Here is a 16,885-nt window from a genome sequence, read left to right as displayed (position 1 = left end):
GCGATGGGGATCTCAACCATTTCCAATTTATCTAAATCTTGTTTGGCCCAACCCTTCAGCCTCGATGGGTCAGCTTTTCTGTTGGTACAACTTGAGGATATTGCCAACCAACATGGTCAATATTCATGTATTCACCTCATTTAATACTCATCCCTCAGACCCTTGGGAGGTCAGCCCCACTATTTGTACAATTTTTTATTTATCTTTATCACATACGGGTAAGTATTCTTTCGAGTTTCAGTGAAATTTGGTTAAATTCAAATCAGCAATTCAGATAAGGTCGTTTAAAGTAACATTGCCAAATTAACCCCTTTTTGGCCATGCCCTTCGAATTCTGTGCACTGTGGGTCAGTCCCACCACTTGCACAATTTTGAATACCCACCACATAGCGATTATTCTAGTCAAATTTTTGTTAAATTCCATCATTTTTTGAGAAGAAGTTGTCTGAAGAAATTGTATGGTGTAAGCTCTCTTCGGTCCTTTGGACCAGTGAGCTAAAAATGCTATAATATATTATGAAATAAATAAAGACAAAATCATTTTGATGAATAAAAACTTAAACATCAGTACTAATAACACTGCTGATATTTAAGTTTGGGTTAGTAATACAAATATTTCCTCCATGCTTGAACTACAAACTAAATATATATAACACTATTGATTGTTGGGTAGATTTCTGGTGTTATATGTAGTTGTAATAGATGTTAAATACACTGAATGATAAAATAAAATAAAAACCAATTATGAATATATAAATAACAGAAATATTTTAGTGTTAATGCCCTAAATCTATATAATTTTTTCATTGAATTTAATGTTCTTGCAGAAAAATTGCTCCAGGGACATAACATGATAACCCAATTTGACACATTTCATTTTTTGAAAAAAAAAATGCAACTATTAATGATCTTTATATGCATTTTAAATATAAATAGATATTTATTAAAGTCATGTAGTTTTCATGTTTTCAGTTTTAATTCCTCCGTCAAATTAAGCAATATTAATTTTTAATTTTGTATACATGGCACACATAACTGCCAAGTCAACCGAGTGTTAGACAGCAATAATTCAGAACATTTTCCCCCTGGATTTATGCCAGTCATTGCTGTTATCTATCATCTTTTCAGACTTTTCTGAGAGAAGTATACCCAGAAAAAAATACAAGTACAATGTATTCGTAAATAGCTTAAACTTGTTATCTCAAACTTTTAAATAGTCTATAAATACCAAAAGAACAAAACATAAATTTTAGAACAAGCATGTCAAAATTCTAACAAACTATTCAGATGCACTTCTTTTTGGAATATGATTGAAGCCATCTAGCATGTCTAAGAAGTATGATCTTTGAAATGTTTGCCTACTGGCATTTAAGTAAATCCAACTACAAGCATATCAACAACACAGTAAAATACAAATACCATATGTTTACAATAAAAATAATTTGCTTTATCTGTTCTACCGATTTGTTTATGAATTTTCACATAAATTTTACCAAGTCACAATCTTAACAATTAGGGATTATAAACGGGTTTTTTTATCCTAGAAAATGCATTGATTTTGAGATAACAAGGCTTTAGAGAAATTTAATCTCTTTATGTCACTGAATCGCACTTCAGCTAACCAAGATTTCATTCCCCAAGTTTAACAATATCATAATCTATTTTCTTGTGCGGAACATAGCAAAGTAAAGACAGTACTTTTTATCATCTAAGCTTCTATCTCCTCTCCCCCTTTTCTAAAAAGAGATGTTTTTTTTTTAAATTAAACATTAAATGACTGAAACAATCAAAAACAAAGAACCACAATGATTGATATAAAGCGATCACAGTCTATTATGATTATCATACATAAACAATATATCACAGGGTTTCTCCTCTGAATTTCATCAGATTGGGAAAACACTATGGCATATAGTATAGAAGCATCAAAATCCAAGTATTCCCCTTCTCCTCTATCCTTTAAAAAAAAAAAAATGTGTTACAACAGATCTGTAAGGGAAATTTTAAATGAAAATATAACAATTTTTAAGTAAATTAAGATTTGTGGTTTTTTTGCTTGATATCAAAATATCTAAACATAATTGAGAATGGGGCCAAGTTTTGGCCCCAAATATCTCAGTAAGAAAAAATCCCTCTACCATCACATATATATGTAATCTCCCATTTCCTTTGACTAAAACTAGACACTTTGTCACACATATATAATTATATATAGATCAGTATAGGTGATAGAATGGTAATATGGGGAGAGAAAATACACTTTAACACATAGCAAGAATTTTACCAGAGTAAATGTGTCGCCTGGACCAGCTTGGGAGGAATTATTGCAATTAACAAAGGATGAAGAAAATTCAAATGAAATGCAATATATTTGCTTTATTATTTATCAATCACAGAAGCCTCATTGAATATTTGTGAATTTAACCAGACATTTTGCAATTTGGATAGAAAATGTACTAAATGTATGGAAGTTTCATTAAAATCCAATAACTCCTTCAAAAGTTATCAACCAGAATCCATTGGCTAGTCAGAATGCAGGAGCCTCATTTGATATTCTAGAATTTGGCTAAATAAACATTAAAAATTTAAGTAGAATGTATATCAGGCAAGTTTCATCTAAATCTAACTGTTCTATCAAAAGATATCATTTGGAAACTTTCAGCAAATTAGACCATAGCACAAATCTCTTTAGATATGTACAAATATGATGTTATATAAATGTTCAGATCCTGCTCAAAGCCGAAATGATAAGTAATACTATTAATCAATTATTTGTATAAATCTGCATGAAAATCATAGCATTCTTTCAAGAACTATAGCATGAAAACTTGTGCAGACACTTCCAATGAAAAATTCCAAGATGGCCACATCTATATCAAATATCAGATCAGATTCAAACTCTAACTTGAAAAGAAAATTGATACAATTTAACTATTTGTAGGAAGTTTCATGGAAAGCAAAGCATTCTTTCCATAATTATCGTGTGGAAACCTGAGTTCAAATGACAACATTGACAGAATGGTCCCTCATTTTGCTTCGCAGGCGACACAAAAATTGTAGTGATGTATATACAGGTAGGATTAAATCCATTGCAAGTATTGATATACAACTGATATTTGTTACAAAAATCTAACACTAACTACATAGACTTGTTCTTATTTGTCTGTAAGTGTTTTCCTCTTTTCTATAGACCAAAATAAATATGGCACTGATAAAAACAGTGGCCCTTGGTCTAGAATAAAATTCAAACAGAATTAATTCAACAAAAATTAGGATTTTTTTCAAGAGCAATACACATGCAAAAGCGATCATATTTCAAACATCAAAATAAATCCAGCTTTGAATGAAACTAAATCGCATTGCCTAGATTTAACCATTTACGAATCTATTCCAAACGATTCATATCTAAGCCCAAAATTCTGAAAATATATATGTATATAGTGACAGAGTCAGGGTACTAAGTATCATATTGAAGCATGCTACAAAAAACAGCAATAACATGTAATGTAATTTACTTACTGATATTTCACAGTAACTATTCAAAGCACTAATTTCTTGCTGTGAATGGTCCTGAAAAGGATAAGCAACAGAAACTAAAAGCATGCCCAATAATATTGACAAAAAAGCCTCTTTTCATTGCACCATTCATCATTTAATTTTTTTTTTAAAGAAAAAACTTGAAAATTAGTTTTTAGTCTAACCTGTGCAATTATTACAGTATATGAACTGATACAAAGATTTTTTTTTATATGAGATTGTTTTTGATGTCAGTAAAGGTGTTCCAATCTACCACAAAGTCGCCCACTCTTACCACAAAGTCACCCACTCTTACCATACCTGAAGACTGTAGAATACAATCTTATAACAAAAGGAACTTGCCTCACGAGATGGATGAACAACATGTTTGTAAGCTATGTAGGATGGGAAGTTCATCAGAAAGATTTTCGTTACAGAATGAAGTAATTTCTCTTTTTCCTCCATGCTCCATTTCTCTGGATCTTCTGATTCATCATCTTCATCAGTATCCATACTTTTCTCTTCTTTCTCCTGTTTTCCTTCTTTCTTCTCTGAATCTTTCTCCTCTTTCTCTTTTGAGTCTAAACTTTTCTCCTCAGTCTGAGCAGCTTCTTTGTCTTTCTGTCGCTGCTGTTCTTGCTGGAAATCTTCAGGTAATGTCTGAATCACTCGGATAGCTACACTCAATATCAACTGCACCATGTTGTTCAGTTTTTCGAAATTTTTCGAATTTTTGAAGCAACACATACATTGTCTACAATGGAATAAAAGCGAGGAAAATATTTCATTTTGTAATGTTCACTGAAAATCAGCACTTGGTCATCAGCTACACAAATTCTTTATAATCCACATCACTTTATACTTTCTCTAACACTAGTGTATTGTCTAAAGAACGAGTGAATACAATGTAGATCTAGATCTATAAAGAAACACAGGTTACTGAAACCAGAGACAGAAGTGTATATATCCCATTATGTATAAATCTTGTTGACATTATAAGTTTAACATGTTTTTTTAAATCAGATTTCACTTCCCACATTGTCTTTATTTGAAAACCATCAATATCTCACTATAAACTGGAGAAAACGGTCTACTTTTGTGAAATAAAAAAAAAACTTTCTGATATCTTTTCATTGTTCTGCAATATTAAAGTAAAATATAAATATATATATAAACTCTACAAACCTTTGTGGCCAAACACAAACAAAATTCACAAAGGACATAATGTCCTTCTTGCTCATCTGGAAGCCACCAACCTGACATCTTTCTTCGTCTACAATAACAGAAAGTCAAAGCCAAACAATGGAAATAAAATGTTAACACTGCAATTTGACATTGAAATAACTTTAGACAAATTGCACAATCTGTAAGCAAAAAGAAGCAAATGTTTGTATCTTTTCCTCTTAAGAGAGATTACCAGTTCATTATCCCTGTGTATACATACACAATACTAACGGGACAGGAGACATAAATGAAAATAGCCAAACTGAGATTCAAACCTAGGACCTTGAAAGTTAGGGTCAAAAACTTTGAATTTAGGTCGTTTAGGTACCCGGTCGTTTCGGTACTTCTGAAAGTCGTTTCGGTATTTCTGAAAGTCGTTTCGGTACTTTTGAAAGTTGTTTCGGTACTTCTGAAAATCGATTAGGTACTTATGGAAAACACACTTTGGTACCAAGTTTTAGTCAACGTCACCACTTTTTGCGTGCTGTATACCTTCAAGGGAAGTAACTCAAAGTCAAACTTGTGCTATAATACACTTGTTTGTATCAGATCAGAACAACGCCATCACACTGAATACACGTATCATCCGAAGACATGATGAGTTTTTTGATAAATTTGATAGCGGAACCGTCATTTTTATGACAAGTTGGTGAATTCCCTCAACGTTGTCTTGAGTTTCTCTCCTAAAGAGCTACTCCGATCTACTCCGATCTACTCAGCTGCTCAGTTAAAAAAGCAAACGTTAAATAAACAACCATCAATAAATAATATTTATTAACTAATAAACGAATGACAAATGAGAAATATTTATTAACTAAAAAACGAAGTTCCGAAAAAATTGTTGAAGTACCGAAACAACTTACAAAAAGTACCTAAACTACTTACAAAAAGTACCGAAACCTCTTATTTTTGAAGTACCGAACCTACCGTGTACCGAAACGACTGTACCCCAAAAACTTTGTACCAACCATGCAAGCTTAAGTTTTATTGGCTTTTTCATGTTAGGGCCAGTAAAAGTTGGATTTCCTTATATTTTTATCTACCTGAGTAAAAACTGAAATAAGTATTTTCCGAAACCTACAGTACCTTCCCTATTTTATGCGGTATCGTATGAAGGCAGAAACACAACAAAAATTGTTTTGGCCTTGAATAGATACATATCACTAGCTTAGAAGCTACTTTGAGTTTTGAAACTTGAAAAGACAAATCAGAAGAGATTAGTTTTGACATCACAATATTCCTATAGCTAACTCATGTGGTTCGTAAATGAGGGCATGTTCCAATCCTGTTGAAACTGACCCTATAAATAATATTATTAGGGCACAATAACCATCTGCAAACCAGCCAAACATGATGGGATATCGAAGTGAAAGGTGAATTAGCACAAGTGGAATTTGCATACCACACCTGTACCTGTGTGGTAGTAATATTAATACCTGGCCTCCTCTACCTCGGCCGGGTATTAAATCGATCCTGTGCCTTCCAAAGCGCACAATGTATGCTTTGTTACATTGTATAACTTATATTAAATCATTAATGCCTTGTTATATTCTTGATACCTTATGCTTGTATACACCAAAGATGTTCTAATTGTTCCAACAGTGATTAATCTACAATTCATTTTTACGAGTAATTTTCAACTGTATTGCTAAAAACAATGAGTCCCACAATATTAAATTGAAGTATTTCCAGAAATTCTGTGAGTCCCATAAACATTCTGTGAGTATATAGGACTCGGGACTCGCATGTAGATTTATCACTGTTCCAAGATCACTTGTAATTTACAACACTTCATCATTGCCTTTTAACTTGGATGGCATGTCAAATTTGTATAAAATGGCCTGTTGAAAACTCTTTAACTGTAACAGATGTGCATTGATTTGGTTGCCTTACAAGCATTGGTTGTAGTGAATTTCCCTTTAGCTCAGCTGTTGAGCATCAGGCTGGAGAGCCAATGGTCTCAGGTTTGAGCCCCAGCGACAGCACTATCTTAATCACTATTCCTTGTCCTACTAAAAACTGGTCCGTGGCGTTGACCCTCCCCATTCAAGGTAGAAGAACCCTTAGTGGGGAGTCAAAGAACCTGGGTTGGTGATTGAAAAAGGGGGGAATAGTGTAAAAGAAGGGGTGCAGAGATTAGGTTGCCTTACAAGCATCAGCTGTAGGGAATTTCCCTTTAGCTCAAGCATCCGGCTGGAGAGCCAAGGACTGCGGGTCCGAGCCCCAGCGACGGCACTATCTTTATCGCTTTTCCTCGTCCTTCTTACAAAACTATCACAGAATGTGATCTATGTATTTGATTGATGCAAATTTCAAAATATTTTTAAAAATTGTGTTTCAATACCGACTTGAATTGTGTTTCGATACTTATTTGATACAGTAGCTTATAATTTACATATCACTATCGGGCAGTATATGCAAACGTACAATTTTCTATAGTTAATAAACAAAAGGATTGTAACTGTATCTTTTACTTTTATTCAGTACCGGTAAAACATATTGTTTTTAAAAAATATCAAAATGAGTGTACCAGACTATCAGGCACGCTGCAAAATATTTATGCACATCTTTATTCATAGGTTCGTTGAAAGCATGTAAAAAATGCATGGTGATTTGTTTTGTAAGATAGATTTATCGATGGGATGCATTTTCATGAAAGTAAAAAGGACCACGGATTCGTCTGAAATCTTTCAAGTCGTGGAGAATACTTACAGCTTTCCAGCATAAAGAGCAATTCTGAACAGATATCACACATCTTGGTAATGGTTTGGCACGTTTGCACTGTTGGTAAAATCACTGTCACGACATTTCTAGTAAACTAATGTCGTCTGGGTTTGCACAATCATTTTCCACTCTTTGCTTTGCTAAAACATCCCGCCATATTGTTTTCCATTCATACCTTCGGTATATTCCGGCAATTTCCGGATTTATAATGATATTGTTTAAATTTTCCTGACTTAATAGATTATATCTTTGATAAAGAATAGTTATTTTTGTATGTTTAATTTCAGTAAATATCCACAATTTTTGTATCTGAAACGGTCCTACTGAACGAAGGAAATAGCCGCTGGTAATGGGAGATAACTCGTACAATACAATAATCAATACATAATATAATCATATTGGGATTTGGGTTTTATTTTTACCCTTTTAATACAATCAATCAATCAACTTTAGTGCATTTTACATCCAATTTACAAGGATCGAGCTGCAAACATCAAACAATCATTGATACTGTATAATGGACAGCAAAAACTACATACTTATGCATTCTGCAAGCCTGCCTTCCTCAGTTGAAATGACTTTTTAATAAAGAGGCTTATTTCCTGCAAAAGCTGTGGGTCATTAGATGACAATAATAATATTAAATTTTGTAGATCAGGCAATGATGGGTTACAACACGTGTCAAAAGTGAATCTAATGATGTGTTATATATTAATTGCAAATGATTATACCACGAAATAAGATTTATTTAAAGGTCCGAGAATAACGTCAGTGTACCCAAATTGAAACCCATTTCCAACGTTTCCCTAAATATCTTATTTGCCATTTGATGATTTACAAATCTGTGTTTTATTTTGACAAAGAGTGAATATGAACCATATTTCAGCACTTTGATTTGGTTATTACAGCACAACAAGACTCGGCACTAACCTTTATCTAAAGTATTACCAGACCTGGCACTAACCTATATCTACAGTATTACCAGACTCGGCACTAACCTATATCTACAGTGTTATCAGACTCAACACTAACCTTTATCTACAGTATTACCAGACCTGGCACTAACCTATATCTATAGTATTACCAGACTCGACACTAATCTATATATATAGCATTACTAGGCTCGACACATAACTATATCTACAGTATTACCAGACTCGACACTTATCTTTATCTACAGTATTACCAGACTCGACACTTACCTACATCTATAGTATTACCAGACCCGGCAAAAACCTTTATCTATAGTATTACCAGGATCGACACTAACCTATATCTATAGTATTACCAGACTCGGCACTAACCCATATCTACAGTATTACCAGACTCGACACTAACCTATATATATAGTATTACCAGACTCGACACTAACCTATATCTACAGTATTACCAGACTCGGCAATAACCTATATCTACAGTGTTATCAGACTCAACACTATCTTTTATCTACAGTATTACCAGACCTGGCACTAACCTATATCTACAGTATTACCAGACTCGGCACTAACCTTTATCTATAGTATTACCAGACCTGGCACTAACCTATATCTACAGTATTACCAGACTCGGCAATAACCTATATCTACAGTGTTATCAGACTCAACACTAACTTTTATCTACAGTATTACCAGACCTGGCACTAACCTATATCTATAGTATTACCAGACTCGACACTTATCTATATCTATAGCATTACTAGGCTCGACACATGCCTATATCTACAGTATTACCAGACTCGACACTTATCTTTATCTACAGTATTACCAGACTTGACACTTACCTATTTCTATAGTATTACCAGACTCGGCACTAACCTATATCTATAGTATTACTAGACTCGGCACTAACATATATCTACAGTATTACCAGACTCAGCACTAACCTATATCTATAGTATTACCAGACTCGACGCTTACCTATATCTATAGTATTACCAGACCCGGCAATAACCTATATCGATAGTATTACCAGACTCGGCACTTACCTATATCTACAGTATTACCAGACTCGACACTAACCTTTATCTACAGTATTACCAGACTCGACACTTATCTATATCTATAGCATTAACAGACTCGACACTAACCTTTATCTATAGTATTACCAGACTCGACACTAATATATATATCTATAGCATTACCAGACTCGACACTAACCTTTATCTATAGTATTACCAGACTCGACACTAACCTATTTCTATAGTATTACCAGACTCGGCACTAACCTACATCTATAGTATTACTAGACTCGACACTAACATATATCTACAGTATTGCCAGACTCGGCACTAACCTATATCTATAGTATTACCAGACTCGTCACTAACCTACATATGTTGTACATATGATTTTGATACAATGTATTGGATTATGAAACAGTTTATTAGATTTCGATTCAATGTATTGGTTTACGATGCAATGTAACCGTTTTATAGAGAAACAGGAAGAGACCTGTTTTACGGACAAACCAGTTCATCTATTATTATATGTTATCTTTAGAGATAAACCCTCACAAACCTTTAACTGTTACTGCAAGCATTGGAAGTGTTTGACAACAACCTACATCAGATCACCAGGTCTGTCCATATTTTTCACAGGCAATTACCTCTGTACTGGTCCAACCATTTTTGAACGCGATAAACAGACGTGGTCCCGGAATTTAAAGTATAATGATTTACAACACAACGATATCCACGTCTTGAACTTTTTATTTTAGATAACAAAAATCGTTAACAGCAGTAGTCAATTCGCTCTAAGTAAAATTGTAGTTGTCCCACAACATGACAATCTAATTCGATCATACTCCCTGGCCAAAAATGGACAGAGTAAGATAACAGCTCCTTCTCAAACATACTAACAAATATATAACGTGAAACAAACAAAATGTCTGACTTTTGCGAACACATGATGCATTGAATTAAACCAAAGTAATGCAAGAACACACGGTTTAAAAATGAAAACCAAGTTTGATATAATGCATAAAGGTAAGACATAAAAGTGCCTGACTTATACAACCAATATGTGTACCCCAAAACCTATACATGTAAGTATTAAAAACTATACAGGAGTAAATATATAGCACATTGTCACTGAATATAAGCAGAGCTAAGAGCAACATGAATAACGGTAGAAATAGCCATGTCGCTTCTAGTCTCGTTCAACCAAACTCTTGTTGTCTTCGCATCCAAGCCAAACAGATAATTAAATGTGATCAAGCGTCTGGTTGAACGAGACTATGTCGCTTCATAACATACCTAGTTTTAATTGTGTTAGAGAACGACACCATCAACATAATATATTTAATTGTTTAGAGCCTTAGTTCTGTTCATGTAGTTGAGAAATCATGCTAGTAAGGCATAAAACAACAAGTATTATATCAAGTTCTTTTGGCATAGATCAGAGTCAGTAAGATAATTTAGAGTATAGTAAGACAGATAGGAGAAATTACATCATAAGTAAAATAAAATCAATTACATAATACTGAGCAAATTATGATAATATTTGACATAACATCTAGGTTTAAGACGATAAAATAGGATCTTGTCGCTGCGTATGTGGTTCAGTTCGAAAAAATGAAAATAAAAAAAATCGAGTTACTTTATCATTTTCTCGAGAACGATATACCATGTAAGAAACTGGCAAAATGGTATAAATGATAACAATGATAAATTATACGGGTCACCATATCAAACACAGCTGGACTTAAAACGGTTATTTAAGTGACAGAACATTGCATATTTATTATGATTATTGAACACTTCGGTTTTGACAGAAAGTTAATAATTTGTTTTAATCAATCCGACTGCAACTGCTAACTTACAGTACATTCCGAGGACATGTAACCATCAAAACGAGGCTCTCGTGTTTTTCCTCTTTCACTCTATATCTACTGGAGTGAGTGGCTATTTTTCCTTTCACACTTTGACAAATCGTGTTTACATTTACCAAAAGACAAATAATTCAAAAGCCGCACAGTAAAGATACAACTTCCCAGTGTGGTTGAAAACCGCGTCCGCTCCAGATAATTGTTCTAGAACTTAAAGAAGTTTTTGTTTAGGAATACCATCTTGTCCACAGAGTCGCGTGGCAACATGGCGCGCATATTGAACCATGCTTTCTGTTGAAGGTCCGAACTAACTGTCATGTCATACTGTTCGTTGGTGGCCGTTATACACATATATTTCTTCACCAGTCGGGACAGTATCGGGTACATTGCCTCGCGATTCTTCCACCATTGCAATGGCAGGGTTGTCGTCTGTTCTGTTGACACATACCGGTCGATTTCGGCCAGTACTGTTTCCTCGAGTGTCGTTTTACTCTTTTTTGGCTCGGTTTTGACACTAACGACATCTGCAAGCCAGTCGTCATCGTCACCAACATCCTGTTCGATGCGCGGACGTTTTGCAGACGAAGTATCCTTTGCCGCTATGGAAACGCTGGAACCATTTGAAGCAGCAACACAGCTGTTTTCTGACCCTGGTTCCTGTTTAATGTGACACACTGTTAGATCAACGTGGTGTTCACCCTTGCTTTTCCTGAACAACACTGTGGCTTCGTCAGCAAGCTCAGCTCTGCCTTGTTTTCGTTCGGCTGAATCAACGAAATTCAAATCCTTGTATCTAGGATCAAGGATAGAACTAACCAACAGGCATTCTCGAACGTTAGAATCTTGATATAAGCTCGTGAGAACATCTAGTACTCTCCTTTTCAATTGAGTGCTATAATCTTGATCTTCATCCTTGACAGCTAAAGTCAACTCAAGCTTGCGTAGGACCGGAAGTATCATGGACGCGGTCGACGGTCCTTGGTCGGAAAGAAGTTTGGCAGCCGTTCTTAGCGGTCTTAAAACGTTTTTGATCGTTTTCACTTTATCGATCTGCTCCGAATTGGGGACATGTGATTTTGTGTCCGTGGTGAACGCGTCACTCTGTTTGATCGACTGTATTGTTTCGTTTTTCTTGCATATTTTCAGCAACATGTCAAAAGTGGTTGTCCATTTTCCGGTACTGTCGAGTTCAATGTCATCTGTTTCCGGTTGCATTTTTCTGAATCTTGTTTTGTCTCGTCCATTTCGATTTAATGCTTTAACAAAGCTTCGACAATGTTCAATGGTATTTGGTACTCCCGACGACGTTAAAACGTCATTTGCTGCCATACTTATGGCATTGCCAAGACAGGAGATATTCCGAACGCCAAGAATGTCGGTTGCTGATTTTATCCTGGCATCACTGTTGGACACCATAACTGGCGCCGCTGGAACTCTCCAGTGCTGCAGCTTACTTTGTAAAGTTGTTGACATCCGGTCAGAGTCATCATCCATTTCCAGTGTAAACAATGTGAAGGAGTGGGGTTCCCAGTTACAGTCAATCATGTGAACCACAAGCGTCACGAATTCGGTTTCTGTGTGGTTCGATGTCCAAACATCAGTAGAGATCGTTACATTCTCAGTATTTGAAAGAAGTCCCTGAATATTTTGTTTTGTTTCGTTGTAGCACTGCGGAATAAGCGATTCCGAGAAATATTGACTAGGAGGCATGTTATAGCCCTGGTCCGCTACTCTCATCAAGTTCCGGAAGGCGGTGTTGTCCACCACGCTGGGCGGAAGTAGATTTGCTATTAAGTACTGTGCCAGTGAATTGTTGAGTGACTGGACGTGGTTGCTGTTCATCAAAATGGTTTGTACTGTGGGGAACGTTGTCGCCGGAGGGGATCCGCACGTGATAGTCGCCGTCACGGTCTCCGAGCTCGGTGGACTTCGAGAAGACCCAGCACTCCCTTCACGATTAAAACTTGCTTCGTCGATAGACATTACCACTTCATCGTATTTGATAGCCCTGGCGTTGCTATACTGCTTAGGTCGATGTTTGGCGAGATGTGTGTGAAGGTTTGTTGTATTGCCACAGTATTTCACGAGAGCGCAGCAAATCTTACACACAGCACTGGTTTTGTCTAAACACCCAGTATCGGGTGATTTATAAAACCCGAAGTCTTTCCATACTGTGCTTTTAGATTTCCCGGGAAAATCGTATATCTGTGTATACTCCTGCATATATTCGAACCTTTCCGTGTCAATCGTTGTTGTGTTGGCGTCCATAGTAAACTTGTATCTGCCTCACTAATGCCTAGTGCATAGCTCTGTTGTTCATGTGCGATTTATCGCGATCACAAACAAAATGTCTGCCAGGCCAGTGCAGCGTGTTGTATCGATTTCTATATTTAGCCCCACATATGTTCACAAGCTGATTAAAAAGTGGAACAGTCTAACACACGTTACTATGGTGAACACGGTCTAGTGGGCCGATAGTACACAATTTAGTGTCGTCTACACCAGACCGGCCTCGACTGGGTGTGATAACGATAATAGTGGGTTGGCGCTATCACGCTCGCGGCAGGTGAATCGCTTGGCTGGAGATAGCAGACGATCGATCAGACTGCATCTGACATTTTCGATAAATCGTATCTATCAATCGTTGGTACGTACACTCGTGTGATCAGGCTACCAGTCAGTACTCATATGTGTTCTGAATTCCATTCCAATCAATGTATAGTGAAGAGGCGATGTTAAAACAATCGACAAGACAGGAGGAGTTACAGCTATATTGCATCCACAGGCTTGTGCACATATCGCCGTCGGCTATATTGTTCTGCACTGATACATATATGTAAAGGGCCTTACAGTGTATTTAGCCCGAAGCAACCTTTATATATACATATCGTCATTCCTTCTGCGCTGACCTGTCATGTCCTTTGACCTTTGCACTACAGGTGAAATCGACAGCGATGTATGTATGTGTGTATGTGTACCAGATACAGGCGCGTGGCCATTAATTGTCCCCTACCAAAGCCCTGTATGGACCCCGCTCCTTAATGAATCCACTCCGACCAAGGGCTCGTTACACCCCTGATAGTGATCCGGATAAATGGTGATAAGTAGCAAAAACTAGCATGTCATGTAACATTGTGTTTTGGCCCCATACAATTATCACTGATAATTGTCGTACAGGTAAGTACAGCAGAACCAGATAAGCCGAGTGTGGTCCTAACTCTACAAACGGCACATAACACCCGCTGACATGATTGTGGAGTCACAAAGTGATAGTGTGATAGTAATGGAAAACAAGCAGTGCAGGCGATGACAAAGATTCTGATGCTGTGACCTTTGCTAACCTTAGACACATGACCTTGGCCATCAAACGGTCCCGAGAGATAGATATCAGTAATTACTTTGAAGTTTCATGAAATTTGGTTGAAAACTTTAGTTGGTAATGCATAAACAATCTAAAAAAAAGCAATCTACAATGCTATAGATTTGACACTGAACTTAAAATATGACGACCTTATTCTTCAAATGGTTTCGAAAGATTGAGGTCACAAATATTTCTGTGAATTTTCATGAAACTTGGCTAAAAACTTTAGTCTAGAATCTACAAACAAGCCAAATATCTAATTTCCCATAACCATGTTAAGATTCCCTATCTGTGACTGACTATACATTGGTACGTTGGTATACAATGTATACACGTATTTTAAGTAGTGGAACTATCCCTGTTTTAACTATTTTAATACTTATATGAAAATCATTGCATTTAATTGAAAAAACAAATTAGACATTTAAACAATTATGTATGGGAAATTGGAAATGCATATAAAGTCAATGTGACCGACGCAAGATATCAAGTTGCAAGAATGAACATGTGAGTGTGAAATTTACTATTGTAAGATATTTTGTAATGCTGAAAACTTTTCAAAAATAAAATTATAAACATTTTTTATTACTTATATACTTTTTTTGTATAGATGGTGTAGCAGAGCAGTTAGTGGGAAAATATCTCTACTTGAAACATGCATTTGCAATGTAAAGTATATGTGTTGAAATCTGTTTTAGTTGTATAATGTTAAAAATATTTTATCTATAACGTAAAGGACAAATTCCCCGCCGTGACCATTGAAAGAAGAGTAACCCACAGCCGTGGACCACCGTGTCTACAGTAATGAGTTTGTTAGATACATCAGAAGCGAAATACGGTCGCTTAATATTATTTAGGCCCAGAAGATATAATCGAAAATTATCACAGCATGTTCTATTACTGGGGTTTGGTTTAGTTTGGTTTAGTATTGTTTAACGTCCTATCAACAGCTATGGTCATTTAAGGAAGGCCACCCCTGTGTACAAGATGCATGCGTGTAGTGTATGCGTGTGTGTTTTGGGAGGCTGCGATATGTTCGTGTTTGTCTCCTTGTGATAGCGCGGAACTGATGCCGACATTATAGTGCTACCTCACTGAAACTTACTGCCGAAGACTCCCAGCAGGACACCCCACCCGGTCACATAATACTGACAACGGGCAAACCAGTCGTCCCACTCCTAAATTGCTGAGCGTTATACAGACTCTGGCATGTCTCGGCCAGGGGACAGAACCCCAATCCTTCCTCACAGGGGCGAACGCTCAACTAAAGGCCAAACGTGAGACATTGTTAAGGGAGACATTAGGAAGAAGAAAGTTGTTTAGAAAGAAGAGAAAAGATAAGATCCCAAATTTAGTCGCCTCTTACGATCATTCTTACGCCCTACCTACAGGGACGTATTACAGGGGGATACTAATACTGAAGTAGAGTTATCCTTCTTCGAGTGTATATTGTTTTGGGGGATAACTAGACTTCTCGTAAGAACTCCTTGTTGTTTTTTAATGATAAACCGCTGATTTGAAGGATAACGCATTGCTTGCGGATACAAATCCATTGCTTTTTGATGATTAATTATTGTTTTCGATTTTTTTTCCAATTCATTTACTTATTATGATAACCCATTGCTTTGAAATTCCGGTGCTTTTGTTCTAAACCATTGTTGCTTTCGTTGGTTTATTTTGTGTTGTATGTTATTGATGAACCTATCATCGTTGATTAATATTATGTTGCATGATGTTGATGTACCTGTTATAATTGGTTTATGTTATGTTTTGTTTTGCTATAGATGTAAAGGTTATCGTTGGTTTATGTTATGTTGTATGTTATTGATGTACATGTTATCGTTGGTTTATGTTATGCTGTGTATTATTGATGTACCTGTTATCGTTGGTTTATTTTTTGTTTTATGCTATTGGTGTTCCTGTTATCGTTGGTTTATGTTATGTTGTATGTTATTGATGAACCTGTTATCGTTGGTTTATGTTTTGTTGTATGCTATTGGTGTTCCTGTTATCGTTGGTTTATATAATGTTGTATGTTATTGATGTACCTGGTATCGTTGGTTTATGTTATGTTGTATGTTATTGATGAACCTGTTATCGTTGGTTTATGTTTTGTTGTATGCTATTGGTGTTCCTGTTATCGTTGGTTTATATAATGTTGTATGTTATTGATGTACCTGGTATCGTTGGTTTATGTTATGTTGTATGTTATTTATGTACCTGTTATCGTTGATT

At 35.9% G+C, this 16,885-nt stretch overlaps 2 protein-coding genes across 6 annotated transcripts in view; both read right to left on the bottom strand.

The window, feature by feature from the left end:
* LOC110467104 (ubiquitin carboxyl-terminal hydrolase 34-like) overlaps window positions 1-7,637 on the bottom strand; it is a 53,974-nt gene extending 46,337 nt beyond the window's left edge. For 4 of the 5 annotated variants that reach the window (XR_002464806.1, XR_002464805.1, XM_021524020.1 and 1 more), the window contains exons 1-4: window positions 7,453-7,637; window positions 4,702-4,789; window positions 3,880-4,270; window positions 3,520-3,570 (exon numbers count right to left, since the gene is read on the bottom strand). Coding sequence is in view for 3 of the 5 variants with exons in the window: in XM_021524020.1 (XP_021379695.1) it covers window positions 3,520-3,570; window positions 3,880-4,270; window positions 4,702-4,789; window positions 7,453-7,495 (573 nt within the window). In the remaining 2 variants the exon portion in view is untranslated. The remainder of the gene's footprint in view (window positions 1-3,519; window positions 3,571-3,879; window positions 4,271-4,701; window positions 4,790-7,452) is intronic. The other variant, XM_021524022.1, reaches the window with a different exon arrangement.
* Window positions 7,638-10,159: 2,522 nt separating this feature from the next.
* LOC110467097 (zinc finger BED domain-containing protein 1-like) lies at window positions 10,160-15,212 on the bottom strand. Its single transcript, XM_021524012.1, has one exon. It carries the CDS (start codon window positions 13,555-13,557, stop codon window positions 11,494-11,496), a length of 2,064 nt encoding a protein of 687 aa, XP_021379687.1. The 5' UTR covers window positions 13,558-15,212; the 3' UTR covers window positions 10,160-11,493.
* Window positions 15,213-16,885: the final 1,673 nt, after the last annotated feature.

The sequence above is a fragment of the Mizuhopecten yessoensis genome, unplaced genomic scaffold, assembly GCF_002113885.1.
Source record: "Mizuhopecten yessoensis strain PY_sf001 unplaced genomic scaffold, ASM211388v2 scaffold11159, whole genome shotgun sequence".
Classification (NCBI taxonomy): domain Eukaryota; kingdom Metazoa; phylum Mollusca; class Bivalvia; order Pectinida; family Pectinidae; genus Mizuhopecten; species Mizuhopecten yessoensis.
This window is presented reverse-complemented; position numbering and strand designations above follow the sequence as displayed.

Excerpts from the sequence above, each read along its gene's own strand:
- LOC110467097 (XM_021524012.1), bottom strand. The coding sequence starts at position 13,557 with ATGGACGCCAACACAACAACGATTGACACGGAAAGGTTCGAATATATG.